Genomic DNA, 19817 nt, shown 5'->3' with positions numbered 1-19817 from the left:
AGAGAGAGAGAGAGAGAATAAAAGTAATATTTGATATCATGACAGTAAATCTTCTATATTTGAATCCAGATTTAATTGTTGTTTTCAGTTTTGGGGCGCAACTTGAAAAGAATAAAGGAACAGAAATCAGAAGAAACAAAAACTCGTTTTTTCAGAATGACTCAAGCTGCTGTGTAAATGCTGAGGATGAACGTACCTCATTATCATGTCTAAGGCATCTTCCGGACCTCAGAGATCAAACACGGACACATTTTTATTAAATTCTGCCAAACGCACTTATGCATTTTAAGAGTAAACTCTTATTTACGCTGAGCTGGAAACAGACTGAACGTGTTTTGAGGTTGTGTGCACAATAGAAGCAGAGTCTTGAGGAAAGTCAAAAAACCTTCAGGGCGCTTTCTGTCTCTCTTATGCACACACTCACACACTCTCTCTCTCTCTTCTCTCTCCCCCTGCTCTACGATCTCTACTCTCTCTTGTCTTATAAGCATGTATAAAATATACTGAATACAAAAAACATTTTAAGATAATCCACTGAGGGGTATTGTTAAAAACGGCTGATTCAAATAATTGTGTTCAAAATATCCTCAGAATAAATGCAGATCAAATTCAAATTTTATGACGAGATAAAAACCTGTATATAAATGTTGTATGTAACCCCCCGATAATAATAATTTTAATAATAATAATAATAATAATAATAATAATAATGGAAGGCCAACATTATTTAACTGTCGCTTTTAAGAGATTTATCTCATGTTCTTTGTTGTGTACGAGCTGTGAGTCCATCAGTTTTACACTGAAATGTTTAGTCGAAGAGGTTTAAGGAAGTTTCTAGAAATCGGTCTGCAGGAAAAAAACAAACAAAAAAAACTTTCATAGCTCCGAAATGTCATGAACGGAGATCAAACTTTGCAAAAAAAAACTCATACTGGTCTTTTATAATGGCTGTTAAGTTTTTATTACCTATTAACCTTGACATCCGGTAAATCTAGATGAAATAAAATTTTTATATTATGTTGTAAATAAACCGCAGTTATTAGGCTGCAAGTAAACTGCAGTTTTAGCCCAAACTATGTAGAAAGACAGGAAGCAAACGAATTATTTTATTCGTTATTCGTTCATTATTTTTAAATATAGGTTCCTTCTGATATCCCTACAATTCCTACAGTTTTTAATTTTTTTAGTTTTACACTGAACCTGGAGAGTGAAATGCTGAGATCAGGTTCGAGCACCAAGGGGTGAGTTAGTTCAATTACATGGCATTTTATTACAATTCTTTAATTCTTTTTTGCCATTTTACCACCACGGTTGGACTTTTGGGTGGATTGTGTGCAGGTTGCCATGTTTGCTCCCACTCTTCTTTTACAACAAAGAGCCTTAAATATAATGACCGGATTCACAGTGAACAAAACATCTCGGCGCTATTAGAGAAGAGCAGCTCTGGGATTAATGCGACTCAGATGCCCACTTCTCTGTTCGCCTTAATTTCTTACTCAGAGACAAACCTCTTTTAACTCAGGAGAGATGCTGTTTTTATATTTGTAGAATTAATGTTTTCACCCCATTATCTCAAACATATATATTTAAAAAAAAAAACAGAAATTAAATTCGTTTTGATGTGTAAATTATGCAAAGATTGAGTTGTTTGGCTGTTTTGTGACTGAAGGTTCGAGTTAACCCATCTTTTTACTGACTGGACATAAACTGAAGGCAATAAAATATGCTGAACTTACTAGCTGAGGAGAAAAATGATAAATGATTCCTGATGTGTTTATTGGAAAATGCTGTATTTCACTTCCTGCCTCATTTCTTTTATCAGACCTGTGTTTTACACAATCACTGAGTAGTTTCAAATTGTCTGAGAGCGGCTTTGTTGTTATAATTTGTGGCTTGATCCATTCAGTCAAAGGTGATGTGATGACTGGTCTCAGAGATGTCTGAAGCTGCCAAATGTAACTGAGACATTTTCTGGCCGATGGAAAACAGCATGTCTGTCTAATAAACATTTACATACATTAGAGTCACTGAACACAGTTATAGGCTATTGTTTCTGCTCAAAACATTTCCAATCATGTTGTTACACCAACAAGGCAGCTCTTGGATCGTGAAAAGCTTTCAGCCCAGCTGACAGATCTGACTGCATCTGACTGACTGAGGCTGAAAGAAAATGTGTGAATAGAGGCAGCAGCGTGGCTCAAAAACACTGATTGTAGGCTGGCTTACAACCAAAAGCAGCACAAATTACAGGCAGATATAAAATGACAAAATAAAAAAATAAATAGTGGTGGAATGTGAAACATAAAACTACTTTATTACGAATAAAAGTCCTGCGTTTAACATTTGACTTCATCAAAAGTACAGAAATATTATCAGCAAAATAGTATCAAAGTATCAAAAGTAAAAGTAGTTATTATGCTGTGTTAGTACATATATTATTGGATTATTATGACTGAGGCACATACCTTTTTACTACATATTTTATCTTTTGCATGGGAAATCTTAATCTGTAAAGTCTCTAGTAACTACAGCTGTAAAATAAATGCAGTAAAAAGTACAATATTTCTCTCCTAAATGTAGAACATTAACGTAAATGGAAATACTCAAGGGAAGTAAATGCCTCAAAAGTCTATATAAGTTAGAGACATGTTTCTAGGTCTATAAAAAATAAAAGCTAGCCACCAAACCTTAATTGAAAAAAATAGGGCCCTGGGGATGATTCAGTCAGCCTTAAAGCAGCCACCTACACCTCTTTGTGATCCTCAAGAGACAACACACTTCCTCCTTTGATGTGTCCGTGTCTTCTCTCAGTGTCTGAGGGCGCTGACCTTTAGCTCGGCTTTCCTGCAGTCGTCTGTTTGGAGAGCAGGGCGAGTTTCCCTGCATGCACACAGCAGAGAAAATCCATTCGCAACCCCTTATTTGAAACTCACTGGTGTCAAAAAGCACATTGCAACATTTGGAATCCAGTTTGCATAGTAAACACTAAGCTACACCAGTAAGACAACAGATGTGACTTTTTTGTAGGCCTAATTAGAGTGGGATTGTGCTTTTTAGCACTTTTTTGTCTTTTACGGCAACTGGGATGTGCAGGATAATGACATTTTAACACCAATAACACGCTGCTGGTGTAATTAGAAGACAAAAGTCTGTAGTTTATTGCAGCTTAAACCATAATTAGCTTTTGGGAGGGAAATTGAGAATTCGATGCAGTTCTGCTGTCCTACGAGTGTAAATATTTCATTGCATCTAGAGGCAGTTTTAAGGGCCAACATTCACGGTGCGACTGCACTTGCTTGTAAGATTGTGTCATTCCAATCTCCTGCCCTTTTTGTTCTTGCATCTTTAACCCAGCACAGCCATTTCAGCCCTTCGTAATGGCCATCTGCGCTGATTGGTTTGAGCAGGGAGTAATGGGAACCAGCCATGCAGCCCAGACAACTGAGGCACACTTCAACAAGTCAATGACATGAGTGGAGGTGACAAGGACTCAGGATCATTTTACCATTTAGCTTTAAGTTTGGCAGGGCAATTTACATTAGGCTCATTTTGCATGGCCCAGTGAGAGCAGCAGGGCAAAAAGCCTCATGCAGTCCAGGACTTCCTTTGGTCTCTTTGTCACCGCGTCATGTAAACTGAACACTGAGACAGAAATCAAGCGTGGAGGACTGCATCAAGACTACAGATCAGAGATTCAGTTATTTTTTTTACCTGTGGTGTGTGGCTATAGTAAGGTGATTTTTTTTTACTGCACTGAACTCACTTGACTTGATTTGATTTAAACTTCTATATTATATGTTTTGCATATCGTCATCAGTGATGGCCGACCTTTTTGAGACAATATCAACGATTTGCTGCTGAATTTCTTCTCTTTAGGAGAGAAAAAAAAATATTGAAGGGAGTTGTTTTTTTAAACCCTGATGGCTTAAAGTTGAATTGTAACTTCTTGATCATTTAAAGCTGGATCTTAACATATGTTTCAACTAACAACATACATAAATACAGTAAAAATCAGTTTTACTTTCAACAGCAGAAAAATAGTTTCCCGTGGCTTTTTTACTTTCTTTTTTTTGTTTTGTTACAATATTCATTATGCGATACCGGCAGCACGTGGTGTTTGTAAGTTTAATTGCACCACTACGCCTACAAAAAAAATTAATATGTTATGTTTTGCCAGTAGTAGTATTCAGTGTTTGTTTGTCTGTCTCAGTGTCCTAAAACTTTTTAAACCTTCTGTATTTACATGGTGGATCATTTAATTAGGATTTTGTTGGTGACTGAACTGTTGTATTTCTGCTGTTAGAAAACTATAATTTCTTATCCATACCTACCTACCAGATTCCAAAGTTGTGAGCAGTGATTCCAAAACCTACAGGACTGTTTCAGAGAACATTGTTGGGATCGATGTGTTTTAAGCTTTTTGGAAGTTTACTGGTGGAAATCTTTTGTTGCATTTTGTTCTACTTGAACATTCAGATTTTCAGTCCATGACTCCTCAAAGAAGTGATCATGCATTTGTGCAGTGAGTTTCCCAGAAAAGTACTTTTCATTTTATGTGCGTGCACACAAAAATGTACTCTACCAAGTTTTTCCCACTCTGATGGAATGTTCTCTTTCGATCAGACAACAAAAACATAAGATTAAGGAAATTCTGTTTTGCTCCAAGGTCTGAGAGAAACATTTGGAAGAGAGCTGGTGGGAGGGAGAGAGACACAGAGGGGGAGAGTGCGAGGGAGACAAAGAGTGCGTGAGAGGTGATTTATCAGTCTTAAGCTTTATGGATTTTTTTTTCACAGTCTGTAAATTTTGCACAGCCTGCTGAGACCAACCATCGCTATGCTCAGCCAGCAGAGTTGAATTTTAAAGTGAATGGTTACCCTATCACATGATCACAAAAGAAAACTTTTTGTTAGGAAAAAAAACAAAATCATAGTGAGCTGATGTTTGCAGAGATATCTCAGGGTGATGTTTGTTCGTGTGTGTGAGTGTGGAGTTTGTGAGTGTGTGTATTGTCACAAAATGTTTTGATGAATGCACCTGACACCACACAGTGTCAAGCTATTCATAGTCGTGTTATTTGTACTTCCAAAAGAGACACGGTTAGATTTCAAGAACACGAGGTCATAGAAACTTTGACTGCATCTTCAGCAGTGGTGGAATTAAGTTTGTTTGCTTTAAGCAGCTCTTATGTATTTTTAATGTACCATGACACTGTGACAATGTGAACGATGAACCTACAGAAAATGACCACCTGAATCTGCAGCTCCCCTCAGCTTTACGGAGCTTTGTAGCAAGTTTCAGCTCATGGTTTAACTGTGCAACCCACAGCTTCCCTGTTTTGATTCAGTCTCACCGATCTCATAGTGTCAGTTTCTACGTACTCAGCACCATACAGCGTCCTGACAATGATAATGTTAACCAGAGTGGAGCATCTAGCAGCTAAAGAGTCAGATATTTCCCTCAGGAGTTGGTGGAGACCAAAAACAGAGCTAAAAGAGAGTGATTATTGGACTTCCATTCACAAGATAGCCAGAAACTCTCAATGAATGATAATGTTGCTCGGTAATTGCTGGATATGTAAGCTGTAGCTGTTTGCAAATACGTTCACCATATCAACTCAAAAAGTGGTGACATGACATTAAAATGTGTTCACAACCTGTGTCCACTGCCCCCAATGTACTTAAGGCATCAAAAGTGAAACTATGTATGCAGCAGAATGGGTCGTCAGTCCAATATTATAAATTATTTTATTGGATTATTCTGCATTAAATATGCATTAATGTATAAGCAGAATTTCAATGTTGTAGCGGGTGAAGATAAAGCTACTTTTATCTACTTTATATAATGGTTAGTGTTGGGTAGCTTAATTTATAATTTGTAAAAAAAATTTAATTTGCAAAATAACCACTAACTACAGCTGTCAGATAATACTGGAGTGAAGTACAATATTTAAATAGTAAAGCATAAAATAAAAACAATTATGTACAAGTAGCTCAAAAAAAGTGCAGAATTTGAGTAAATGTACGTAGTGACAAAAAAGGGACTCACTTCATACAGTAAATGTATTTGATAATTCTTGCATTGGTTTGAGTGTCCAGCCCACACAGCATTGGGCATCAGTGTCTCAGCCTGTCTCTGTCTTTTCAGCCTAACAAGACGTTAAGAGTTAGACACCGCTAAAGGCTTCATGTTACGTCAGAGTTAGTTTGACAAAGTGTACTTTCTCTGTCCTTTTCTCTTTCTCTCTACTGTTTACGTTTCCCTCTGTTTCGGATATTTCTTTTTCAGTTTGAGCAACATGTTGTTAATCTCTCTCAGTCGCCGTGTGGTGTGTAATTTATAGTGTTTCCTCTTAACACTGTGAGCTGACCTCAGTCACCTCAGTCAATAAAGAGGCAGGGAAGGTGCCCTGTCGCTTTACAGCCAGTTAAATTACACTTTGATGTTGCTCCCTCGTTCTCAACTGTGAATTAATAGCTGTCCACGTTGCCTGTCTGACCCAAAAGAGTGTAATTTTGGTGCTGATAATCCAAGCAGGAAGCGGCATACAATATTAAAAATAAGGCGCGGTGGAGGGTCTTAAATAAATCATTATTTTGATTTTGATGTCAATGCCAACAATGACACCATGATGCAAGAATAAATACTAAACTGTGGTGTACGTTGCATGTGAAAATTTGTACACAAACTCATGTCTTGTTCTGTACTCAGGTGGAAATATTCAGATTAACTGAAAATTACTGCTCAGTTTTTTCTGAAGCACTTTCTGTGTATTTAATTTCTGCAGAACTTTCTTTGTGCCCACCACACAGAGTTGCACACTTCACAGTACTTGGAACAGATGCTGACTGTTGGATCCACTGCAGTTAAAATAGAACATTCTGTGGTTGCAACTCAAAACACTGTGCATGGCATATTCATCCCAAAAGAGAAAAATAATTCTGGTTTGTGAGTTTGCTGAATTATTGTTGGAACACTTGTGTTAAAGACAGTAGATGCAGAAGTGCAGGTGTAAGTTGAAATAGTCTTTTGTCAGGGGTGGATCTAGAGAAATATTCATGGGGTGGCAGAAATCTATTGTGATTTTAATTGATCACTTATATCAATATGTGCTTTATTTCCAAATTTTATTTCCACATCAAAGCCTATCATTAAAATGTGGCCATAACATATTATTAAATTGATTTCTTTTTTAATCATGTTATTTTAAAAAATTATTCTAAATTAATGTCTTAAAATTGACAGCATTTCACACCACACTGGGGTGGCAGTTTAAGGGGGCCAGGCATTTGTTTTCATGCCATGTAATGGGAAAAAAAAGCCAACTGTACTTATGAACATTAAGACAAAAGTTTTGATGCAGCGCACAGTCAATTATTTCCTGCCTCTTTCCACAGAGATGACATCCTGACATGTTTGCAATAAGACTTTCTTATGTTCTTCATACTTATGGCGTTCCCTGCAGGAGGGCCCACTGCTGTTCACCTTGGGCAGTGTTGGAAAGCCTCACAGCTACAGCAGATCACATGGATAACAAGGAGGAGATTGTCACAATATCCAACTCTTGCCAAAAAAACATCAGTGACATGCGATACAAACAATGGCCTTTGATCAGAGAGAGGCCTCATGGTTTCAAACCGCCTGACAGCTCTTGCCTTGTGGGGACTGTGGGTGCAGGCCAGGGAAATATGATGAAATAACTAGAGAGTATTTATGCAGGGATAAAACACATTTCCCCCCTCAAACCTAACAGGATGTGTTTGTCATGGACAGCGAGGCAATGTTGCAGGCGTTAGACCCCCAGTGAGCACCCTGCCACCAAAACATGGCCCCTCAGCCCGAGTTAGTTTCCAGCACGGCAGTGGCACCGCCAAAGGGGGTAAGGGGGACCGCGACCCCCCGATACAGTCGCTGGTCCCCCCACTGGCCCCCCCTTACATGTTTCATATGCATAACAGGCTTCCAAGTGATAGTTTACATTAGGTATAAATTCATTTAATAGTACTATTTGTTCGTCACTGTGTCATACTCCAATCTTCAGCCCGATACTACAGAATGGAGACTGTTCAGCAAGACAAGTTTTACCATCTTTTTGCAAAGCTGGATCAAATAAAACAAAACCATTACAACAACTTTATTTGACAATTGACATCTGCATGCAGCTCTCGTCAACAAGGCTTCAGTTGGAGTGAATGAAAACAAAGGCTGCGGCCCATTACTAGATCTGGCCATCAAATCTCAATACAGTTTTGGTACTGACCCAAACCCTAACCCTCTTTTTACAAAAAAACGTACAATGGTAGAACAAAACAAATCTGCAAAACAAAAACTGGGGTTTACATACCTGAAAAGAATAAAAGTAGAGCACATTGGCACTGGGTCTCTGCAAGCATACCTTCAGAGGGTCAAAGGTCACATATGATGATAAAATGAAATAAAATAAAAGCTCTCCCAAACATAATAGCATAATATGCACTAAAATAGTTAAGGGATGTTTGGTAAAATGTATCCATATGGATAAATCCCACAACCTTCTGACCCTTTTAAACATCCTTGTGCCTACATTTTGGTACTATAATTTATCCTACTAAGACTTGTAGAAGATGCACTTGAAATATACACTTTAGTGTATGTGTCGGTGTAGGAGAGAGTCAGTCTATGATAAGCTATCCATTCACCTCACCTTGCAGCACATTACCCAACATGGCAGTAAGATGAGGGTCACTGGGTGTGTGTGTGAGAGAGAGATCTTCTGTGCTGACTGAGTGCTGAGATTTGCACACAGAGCTCACATGAACGCACACACCTCCTGGTTCTAACCTGACAAATCGTTGGATGGGCAGATGACTAGAGACGTCCTCCATCCTGAAAATAACTTCACCTCAGATGGTATCGAGGTGCAGGAAGGTGCAGCACTGCTTGTCGCCACTAGACTCAGCCAGACTGCACGCAGACGTCATTAAACCAACCGCCTTCACCTATTACATCCTTTATGATGTGTATATAAACTGGATAGTTAGGCGAAGGGCAGCGGCAGGGTGAAAAAGAGCCTGCCAGCTTACACAGGAACACTGGCATAGACAAGCTGTGGAAATTTATGATCAGAAAGGTTTAATAGTTAAGCTACAGCCATGAAAAAAGCAAGTATGTATGTGACAGAGAAAGAAAGAGAGAAAGATGGGCCGTTCTCTTTTTTCATGTGGCTACAAATTACTTACCAGCAAATTAACTGCGACAGTCTTGCTGCCAGGTGACTTTGCAGCCACAAGATAGACGTCAGCCATGTGCAGGACTGATAAACAGAGTCTGAGTGAAAGAGAGAGAGAGAGTGTGTGTGTGTCTTGGAGCAGAGGGTGTGGGTGATTGGGGAGGGTACGCAGTAAAAAAAAGCTGCAACTTTTTGTCAGTCTCAAATTATGGCCAGGGTGTCTGTTCCCCAGCACATCACAGAATGATCTACGAACTACAACTGGATCCTGTAAGAAGCCAGTGATCCAGGCCATCCATTAAACAGGCACATAGACAAACAAATCGACACATACTCGGCACTGTGTGCCAACAGATTTCACAACTGTCACAGAATTTCCTCACAAAGAGTGAGAAATTCCTTTGTTCCACCCTTCAAACCCCATGAATTATTATACTGATCCTACAAATAAATCACAAGTTATGAATATTCTGCCAAAGGCAAGATACTGACTATTAGAGTTGAATAGAGTAGAGGCTCATTAAAAATGTTTTTAATCTGTTTGCTTTCTGAAGGTACTAACAGAAATGAACAATGTTTGTCCCAATTGGTGATTAAAATATATATAATTTATGACAATAATCCTTCTATAAAGGTGAAAAAAAACTAGTAAATCCTTTTTTACCATTTGACTCATGTATTCACATTTTATGAATTAAAGACATTTGTATTTTGACTAAAAAACGAAATGTCCAATAAACATTTTAGACAGATGTTGGATAGACAATATTGCAAAAATACCGGCTTCAGTATTTTGAATGAGGCACCAGAAAGAGGGAGATGGGGATGAGGGGGAAGTTTTAATATTAACAGCTTTTCCTGTGTACTTTATCATCTTATTCTTCGGAAGAATCCACATCCAAAACACATGACTTAAATCAGTTAACTCTGCTTTGTCTTTACAAATAGCAGTAGAACATAATGCATTACATGTACATCTATCTTAGTATACTTTTATATGTTGTACACTGAAAGTGACAGATTGTGCCTATAATAGCCAAGTTATAACACTCCTTTCTGCTCGACATAATGTAATGATCTTACTTTCTCACACTTTCCTTCATTTTCAGATCATTCAAAAAGATCAGATTCTATCTTGATAAAATCATAAAAACATCAATCTTTTAACAGTTTTCATCTCCTTCCTGTGTCTGCAGGTAAAGATAGTTCAGGCCTGACAGACTCTGACTTGGCCCCGGACTCCGACCCACCTGGAATGGACACCAGCTACCTGACTGTGAAGGATCAGGGCGTGAAGGCGGCCTCTGATCGACCACCAGGCACAGACTTGTCAAGCCCTCTGGACAAGGGTGATGGCGGCGAAAGCAACAAGGGCAAGAAGAGGCGCAACCGCACAACCTTTACAAGCTACCAGCTGGAGGAGCTGGAGAAGGTTTTCCAGAAGACGCACTATCCTGATGTTTACGCCCGGGAGCAGCTGGCACTGAGAACCGACCTGACTGAAGCCCGTGTGCAGGTAATACAGGACACTAAACTATTTGGTAATCTCATATGCAGCTATAGAGGCAAAAAAAAAAAAAGAAACACACTGAGGTTAAAAAACGCCACACTTGTCTAATCAATCTAATCGTGGCAACATTACATGTAACTAAATGCCTCTCCTATCAATAAGTAAAAGAGAGCTCTTCGTCACAGCAGAACAGACAATGTTTAAATAACACAACCTCATGGATCCCTCAACATCTGCAGCTCTGCAGAGATAACGTCACTCACAGAACAACATGAGAGATTTATCTGGTAATGTGGGAGTCGAGGGGAGAGAGTGGGGGAGTGGGAGCTAACAGAGGCCAGGGGGCCCATGGGGCTGAGGTTTGAGCTGCCTGGGCCTCATATGTGCAGTTTTAGGAGAGCCGACTTTCATCAACATATACTCATGCTGTGTGGGATGGATGGGATTGTCTCAGTGGTCTTTTTTTTCTGTACCTGTAGCTGCTTGGTTTCCTGAATTTGTGAGTTCAGTTCAGCTGTTATTAGTAGAGCCTGAGGCATACAGCACCTCTGTGACCGAAACCCTTCTAGTGACCTTCTGGCCTGATTAACATACAATCTGGTCATGACTGCTGTAATGCATTCCAACACTGGAGAAAGAGACCTCCACCATTCCTGTACATATGCGTAGTGTATATGTCTGTCTGTGTGTGTGTGTGTATGTGCACTACGGACCATCAAAGCCCCTGGATTTTCTGTGTTTTTCTTTCATTAACATCCTGTTCAGACAAGAATGTGTCCCTGCTGTGGTGTCCAGGGTAGGTGTGAAATGCTTCCCATGAGCTCTGAGCAAGTTAGCAACTTACATTTCAAGTCATATCTGAATTTTGAGCAATTTTTAAGGCATATGTCATATTCCAGTCTTTGTTAAAACAAATGCAATGATACAATACTCTGGCTTCATTTTTATTGTGTGGCAGCGCCGTACATGGGATGAGATAAGAGCTCAATTAAAACCAATCTTTTACATGACGAGCTGGAACGGTGACCAGAAAAGCTTTGCAGTGAAACACAGGAAGTCTGTGCAGCCGCAGGGTTATAACTCAACCCTGAGGCTCTGAGGGTATGCTGCTCTGCTCTGCACTGCTGCTCATACTATCACAGACCTGACTGCTTCAGATGGATGCAGCTTTACAGCCCTCGGCTCTCCCAGCGGCCCTCTTAAACACTCAAGTTAAAAAGATAAAAGACACGAGATGCCTAGTCTGTCAGAGAACAGGGCTCTGCGCTCCATTCAGGTCATTCACACGCAAAAGGACTCACAGCTCATGAATTCTGTCTCTGGAGTGAAAAAAATGTCAAGAAAAAAACATTACCGCTGCCGAAAAGTTTACTCCAAGTTTATAAATTTACAAGCATTTTTGTTAAAATACAAAAACTTAAAAATCCCTGAAGGATGTGAGTATAATTCTGAGGAGGGTGATAATACACCTCATTGACTGATGGTTCTCACACAGAAAAAACAAGGGATTTTCAGTTAAAAAAACGTCAGTGTCTGGAGTTGTTTGCTTTTTCAGTCTCAGTCTTTCAAAGGGAGAAAGTAAGTTCAGATCCGAGTCATATGCACTACAGATACATGGGAAGGTCAGGGGTCAAGGGTCGGGGTTTCAACAACATCACATCACTTCTCAGATTTGCCGTTCTGTTAGCCCAGAGAGCTCAGAGAGCCGAGATGGCATCTGACATGTGGAGTTCACCAGGCAAACACAGGTGTCCATATGAGTTTATAGATCCAAACAGTTAATGGAAGATGAAACCTCAGGAAAGCCTGATTGACAGATTAGGAAGGAGACGATGGCTCCTTCAAACACAGGGTCACTCCAACTTGCAGATATGCTTTTTAGAAAATAAAATGTTTTTAACCCAAAAAGAGAGAGAAGAGAGAAATCCCGACAAAGATCACTTTTTACTGACATGAATTTAAAATACGTCAGGGATTAAATTAGAGGAATACTTTAGTCAGTCAGTCGGCTACTATTTTGATAATCAATTATTCAATCAATCAAGTCCCTGGTTTCCAGCTTCTTAATTGTGAGGATGTTTCTTGTGTGATTTTAAAAATAATTAATTTTGAACTGGATAAAAAGATGATGAAACATCACTTTTGCTTAATGAAATTGTTAAATTGAAATTGGTAATTTATTTATCATGTTTGGATTTTATGGACTTATTAATGAACTATTATTGATGAATCGAGAAAGTAATCTTCAGTTTAATCAGTAATCAAAATAATTGTGAGGTTCAGCTCTCGTCAGATTGATAATAAACAACTTAGTTCAGAGAGGACTGGGACGCATAATGCTTGAGCGGTTAACTAAAGTTTGAAATGACAACAAGGCCAGTATTATATGAAAACATAAAGTTGATTAAAGTAGTAGAGTCTTGGTACAACACATCACTAATCAGCAAAGTAAAGACAATCAAATTCAAATTGCACCATATAAATCTTGTGTATCACTCCACTGTTGTCCTGGACTTACCTTTAATTGACATGGGAAATAAGAAATTATGTGGTTGAGGATTTGGGGGAAAACTGAATAAACTTACATTTAATGAACAACAACACTGGTTCAGAGGTGTTTCCATGATATTATTAGTGCTTTGGGGGTGTTGGGAAACTGAAGCCAGGCTCAGCCTTGGATTTCTTTTTACTTTGGTATGGAAGCTGACATGAGTGACAGCAGAGGCGGGTTATCAATCCTCTGAGCCGGTCTCTCACTTCAAAGTGTTTTCGGCCCCATACAGCTCTCCTGCTGGGGCCAGTTTGGCATTTCTCTGCTCTTTCTCTCTGGGGCTGTAACATAAATAAAGCCTCATTGAAAGTCCACCAGCTACTTAAGCTGTCATGGTCTTTACCAATTACTGTCACAACGCCGTGTGTGCAACACAAAAATATGTTCTCCCTGTATAATAGCCAACAGACTGGGCACAAAGCAGACAGAAAGCGCATGAGAGCTGGCAGTGACACTGTATATTAGGACGTGGAGATACATTACAAGCATCTTTTAATGTCTAATAATCATAAAGCAACATTCTTTTAGAGAAACACAGTAATCTTGTGCGATGGTGTAGATCCTGAGTGAGACAGAGCAGAGGAAGATGTATGAAAACATCAAGGAAAGGATTACGTACTCTGCTCCGTGTGCTTCTCTAACTTAGGAGGAGACAGCATCTCAAAGCCAGGAGCTTCAGGCTTCAGGAAATTAAAAAGGAAAATGCAAACAAACCCCAGTTATAATCCCATCTCGCTTTTCAATTTCCCATATTGCCTCCTTAAATTTGTAGCGATGCGTCCGGGCAAAGAGCTGATACGTGAAATAGGAGAGAGTAGGTCAGAAAAACAAAAAGTTGTGTGGTAATCAGTCCAGTCAGGGAGTAACAATCAGATAGTTAAAGGTTGTATAACAAAGGATAAAATTATGACATTGAGTTTTGAATTAGTGCATGTTAGGTCTAAAGCCCATCAAAGACAAATGTATTTAGATTACTTTCACACACTGATGGAGATTCAAACACAGTAATTCTTTCAATAATCAACGGTGTCAGATTTACATGTCAGAGATGATTGAGTCATGAGAAAAAGTCCTGCTCTTGTTAAACAACAAATAAGCCAAGGTGATGGGAATGAGATCTGTTTACATTTTGTTTTGAGGACCTAAGTGGAGTGAAGGCTGCAGCACACTGTTTACAGTGGCTGTTTTCCCGTTCCTCTTTTTCTTTACAATTTCCTGTTCCTTTACACCTTGAGCTCAGCCTACGCAGACTTACACCTTTACTACTTCCACTGCCTCTGAATTGCGTTTGTAGGCTCCATCAGCTCTGCAAGTTCACACTAGAGTTTGAAAAGAAGTTTGCATATTTGATGTGCTGCCGATACCGTTTTTTGATATTCAGCCCTTCAGCCTTCTGGCAGTACTGCATGAGATCATTTCAGAAGGGGAACTTAGATTTGTATCTATAGAAAAGTATTTCCTTCAGATTTGGGGAAACGTCCTGTTGAACGGGTTTAAGTGAACAAGTCACTACACTCCATTGTCCCTTTTTTTAATTTTAAACCTCACATTGACTCAAGACCAAGACTGGATACTTGGCAAGATGAAAGTAAAGATCCCTTGTTCTCTCAGACAAAAACGTTCAGACATTTTCTCTCTGCAGGTTTGGTTCCAGAACCGAAGGGCGAAATGGAGGAAAAGGGAGCGTTTTGGTCAAATGCAGCAGGTCCGAACACATTTCTCAACAGCTTACGAGCTGCCTCTTCTGACGCGTCCTGAGAACTATGCACAGGTACAAAATGAATTTACAGATTTGACTTTTTCAGCCAATTAACTTAAAATCTCATGTATTTTTCTCAGAACTGTGATTTCTATGAGACAGGGTCGATTGTTCATTGCTACTCATTTCTTACTCGACTGGAAACTTGCTTAGATTCATGGCAACAGACATTTAAGTCTTCATATTTTTTTTTTCAAAGAAAGTTATGTGATGTTGTGGTGATGCAAAAGCTGTTATGTTTATACCCTAAACATGAAGCTAGAGCCAGCAGGCAATTAGCTTAGCTTAGCATAAAGACTGGAAACATAGGGAAACAGCTAGCCTGGCTCTGTCCAAAGGTAACAAAATCTGCCTATACGAGAAACTCTTAACTCATTATACTGCGTTTTCCTAATCTGTACAAGAACACAATTGTAAAAGAGACTGTGTTTTTCTGAAATTACGTGCTGGAACTTCGCTGGTTGCCTTACCTAGTAATCTAATGCTCACCAAAAAATCTAATAACCATATATTCCAAAAATCAAACAATTCTTAACATTGCCCATCTTTTCTTATTTGCTTTTCGTGTCGGATTTTCTAACAACTTAACTACATGCAATGCTTTTTGGCTGTTTTTGAATACACTAATAAGAAAGGTTTTCAAAACAGTTTTTGCCTATAACTATAACAACAATAACTTAACTATGACAAAAGGTAAGTAAATACTGTCAGGGATTGCCTTTCTAAAGCAAGATTCAAGACAAATATGAACTGAAACCAAATGAAAACTGATGGCCTGGGAAGCAGGAAATAATCATAACATGCTGCCAGCAGTAATTTTTGTATACACAAGTTGAATTTAATGGGATACACAGCCAGTACAGTGTTTTAATGCATTGGACAACTAATGAGATCATATATATGAAAGGTCATTTGATATATAATAAGAAAGACGTCATTGGGGTTAATGCCACAGTTCTGCCACCCTTTAACAATATTGATTTCTCATCAATATTTCAGATTCAGAATCCCTCTTGGATCGGTGGCAGCAGTGCAGCATCTCCCGTGCCAGGCTGTGTTGTGCCCTGCGACACTGTGACTCCCTGTATGACACCTCACCCCCACTCTGCCAGCGGGGTGTCCGATTTTCTGGGCGTGCCGAGCCCTGGAGGTCATATGGGACAGGCTCACATGGGCAGCCTGTTTGGTGGATCTCCTGGCATGCCCACAGGCATCAACACGTACGATCTCAACATGGACCCTGACCGCAAGTCCTCCAGTATCGCCGCTTTGCGCATGAAAGCCAAAGAGCACAGTGCAGCCATATCTTGGGCCACATGATGTGTTGATACCTGCTGGATGGGGGGACCTTGTTCACCCATGAAATGTCTACACAAACCCAGCATGGGGTGAGGGGGCACTAAAATTGAAAACTCTAAAGGCAACAGTGACTACCTTCATAAATGTTGCAATAAAATAATTATGCAAATACAAGGATGGGTGAAGATTACTCAAAGAGAAAACAAGATATTTGATAGGTGACGTGGCACTGCCATGTTTCTCAACCCCTCTGGGGGGAGAAAGCAACCACAGTGGGAGGGTGAGCTTTTGTGGAAAGCCTGGTGGGAGATGATGCTGTACTGTATAACAGGAGTTGCAGTGTAGTACTGATGATAGGCGAAGGAAAACGTTAGGAAAAGTTTAATATTTTCAAACAAATCCATGCACTTATTTGCTCAAATACAGGAAATTCTGTTTGTACAGTGCTTTCAGTGTCATTGTAGTTCTCTGTTCAGGGGCTGTATTCCTACCTTATTATTTAAATTTTGAGTGTTATTGTTTTTTCCCTTCAGTCATTTTGTTATGCAAGCATCCTTAAAAAACTGAAATTAAAGTTTAGTTGTTATATATGCCATGTACATATTATTCTAAGGCAATCTTTATCAGCATTAGCACATGCAAAAAGGTGTAACTTAAGTCACGCTGTTGCTATGATAATGCTATAGAAAACTGTTTATATCTGTCACATTATGAAGCTTCTCAGATTCAACACAAACATTTCAGTTGCTAAAAAGGTCAGAAGTGGTTCTGCCCTCCAGCATTTAAAAGTCAAACAGATGAAATGTGGTTTGTTTTAGTGCGGTCAGGGTGAGAGATCCACCTGCCGCACTGACTCAGCCTGCTGATGGCCAGCGAGAGGAAGGGATGGAGGAGGAAGTGGTGTGTGGGAGTATGAGAGGGGCACAGCAGGCCTGCTGCTCTCAGGGCTGAAGAGCCTGGGAGCGCCAGCCTCCAAACAGACCCAGCTCTGTTTTCAGGAGGACAGACTCCAAGTGGACATGACTGTGCCCCTTGCATTTCCAGTCTCAGGAGTTTCAGAGAGAGAAGTGCCTACTAGCCAGTCATTCTGCCAGAAATAACAACGAAACCAGCAGCAGCCACCTTTGAAACAGAGGAGGCTGGTGGAGATTACACAGAGTGTGTTGACACTTTTAAACACTGAAAGGATGTCAGTGTTCAACAGCGTTTTTCTGGACTTTAACGCAGCTGTATTTGGCTGTTGTAGAATGGCGAATGGTCATGAAGCAGTGCTGGCAATTGTTATTGTATTTCTTTCTCTACTTTTCCGTTATTTCGTTATTTCTGTCAAAACCAAATGAAGAAGCCATCGACAAGATTACCGCAGAGTTACCTCTACTGTCTTCAGTAAGGTTTTTAATTACATCTCAGCTCGATGTGGCACCTTGAAACACTCAGCACAGGCTTGAGTAAATATCATCTTCATCCTCCAGCTATAGACACCTTGAAGTCCTATTTCACCACAAACAGCATGTCTCTGTTCATCACATACACATCTAACAAATCTTTTAAATGAGGATGGAAGACAGTATTTAATTTTAGTGAGTGAGGCAACAGGTAGAGTCGAAGGGATTTCTGTGGGAATGATGGTATGGCTGAGGTACTAGCAGAGACTTTACCAGAGATCCAAACTCCTAGATTCTCTGTGTGTTGGGTGTTTTTTTGGTAATTGGATTACTTGCAAATTTGTTTGTGAATTTGCACTGCTTAAGTGCAATATCAACTGGGTCCTGCATTATTGTGGCTTTATCTTGTACAGAGAGGCCATGTATGAAAGTCTAGTTCTAAAACCAGAATTATTTTAATTTATATTGTCCTCACATGGCGTATGATCTTACATAAAGTGGTGTTTAAACAAATGACTTGACATACAGAAAACCTGGGATCTACTGAACTGTAGTATTCCAGTGTAGGTGCACTGGTTGGTTTTGGGGTCTCTGGGTAAGCAACATGGGCCCAACAGCAAACATATCAATCCTGCCATGGTTACAGATTCAAATAGTCAAAAAGGTTAGTGTGTAGAGTAATAGAAGACGCCATAACTACGCAGGTACTGTCCCAAAGTTTGGGGGTGTGGATCAAGTCTGAAGTTTGAGCCCAGCTTCATTCGTTTTTTTGGCATTACATCTGAGCAGGACCTGTTTTAGTAAAACCACTAAATTGTCAGGGTAAAGCGCCAAAAGGAGTTGTGTTCCTTGTCTCCACTCTGATTACTCCCTGTTTACTTCTATCTAGGTTTGGAACAATAAGTCCAAGTTTGTTTTTGTTTCTCTGTGGAAAGAGACAGAAGAGGGACAGCAACGTAGAGGTTAAATTGAGCTGGAACCAGCCAGAGATGAGATCTCTCAGAGCCCAAATCATATCCATATATCCATATGCTCGTATCATTCAAATATTTAAATAGTGAACTTTGTTTTTCCCCTGGTAACTGCCAGTGACATAAATAGCAGATGAGGGTTCAACAATGAGGTTATGCATGTTCTTCCTTTGTTTCCAAGGCCTGATTTAGGCCTTAAGCATAACAAAGGCTTTTATGGTTTTGAAAAGCAAACCTGATACCTTGTTGTACACCTTCAGGCAGAGCAACCATTGCTAATTCTCTAAACTGAACCACATTCACTGTCCTTCTGGGCAGGTAAGAGAATCGGGGTGCAGGCTATGACCTGTCAGTGGAGCAGATCTCCCTGGAGTCCTCCAAATTACATCCAGTTTTAGTCTCCGGCCCAAATCTAAGGCGTACGCATAATCCTGATTATAGAGTGCGTATCTCAAAACTGAAAGGGTCTCCTTGTAAATGTGGACATGGGCCCCCCTGTGCTCTAGCTGTGGGGTTGGACGGAGGGCGAGCCGTGAGGGCGTCTGCTGTGTTCCGGTGTTCTGGGAAAAGGACAGTGCACACAGCTGCGCTCAGGGGGTAAATGCAAAACAAACATGCCTCACACATGCTTCCCCCTCAGCTGTCATGGCTCTGCTTTCAAAGATCCCCCCCCCCCCCNNCCCCCCCCCATGACCCACCTCTATACACACATACGCATTGCACTGCGCCTCTCCCTTCGCTCACTTCCACTATATCCACTGGCTGAAAGCAGCAGCCCCCCCATCGCAGGGTCCGAGGCACAGCCGCACGGCCAACCCAGGCAGGCTTTTTAATTAACACTGAGCCATGTGGAGGCTGTGGATTGCAGTATTGTGTGTCAGGACAGACAGGACTGTCTGTCTTCTAGTTGGTTTAATGTAGACTGTTCCTCTGCACAGTGCACACAGACGTACTGGCATTCAGTAGCTCAGGTTTACACAAAACATACGCATTGTTTTCACTATTTTCTGTGTATTTAACGTTCATCATTCTTTGAAACATCTCCAGTGATGCCCTACAATCTCATAAGAACTGTAAATGCAAGATTAGCTTAACATAAAAAGCCTCTTCTCTTCTGTATGCTGCATAACTCCA

The 19817-nt window shown here is 40.1% G+C and overlaps 1 protein-coding gene across 1 annotated transcript in view; it reads left to right on the top strand.

Annotated features, from left to right (window-relative positions):
- alx4a (ALX homeobox 4a) overlaps positions 1 to 16348 on the top strand; it is a 17703-nt gene extending 1355 nt beyond the window's left edge. Inside the window, exons 2-4 of the mRNA XM_035652390.1 lie at positions 5686 to 5704; positions 14932 to 15040; positions 16028 to 16348. Of these exons, the coding sequence (XP_035508283.1) occupies positions 5686 to 5704; positions 14932 to 15040; positions 16028 to 16348 (449 nt within the window). The remainder of the gene's footprint in view (positions 1 to 5685; positions 5705 to 14931; positions 15041 to 16027) is intronic.
- The last annotated feature ends 3469 nt before the right edge of the window (positions 16349 to 19817 follow it).

Source organism: Morone saxatilis, unplaced genomic scaffold, assembly GCF_004916995.1.
Source record: "Morone saxatilis isolate NCDOM2014 unplaced genomic scaffold, NCSU_SB_2.0 Contig11, whole genome shotgun sequence".
Classification (NCBI taxonomy): domain Eukaryota; kingdom Metazoa; phylum Chordata; class Actinopteri; family Moronidae; genus Morone; species Morone saxatilis.
The sequence above is the reverse complement of the archived record's forward strand: the minus strand, read 5'-3'. Positions and strand labels throughout refer to the sequence as shown.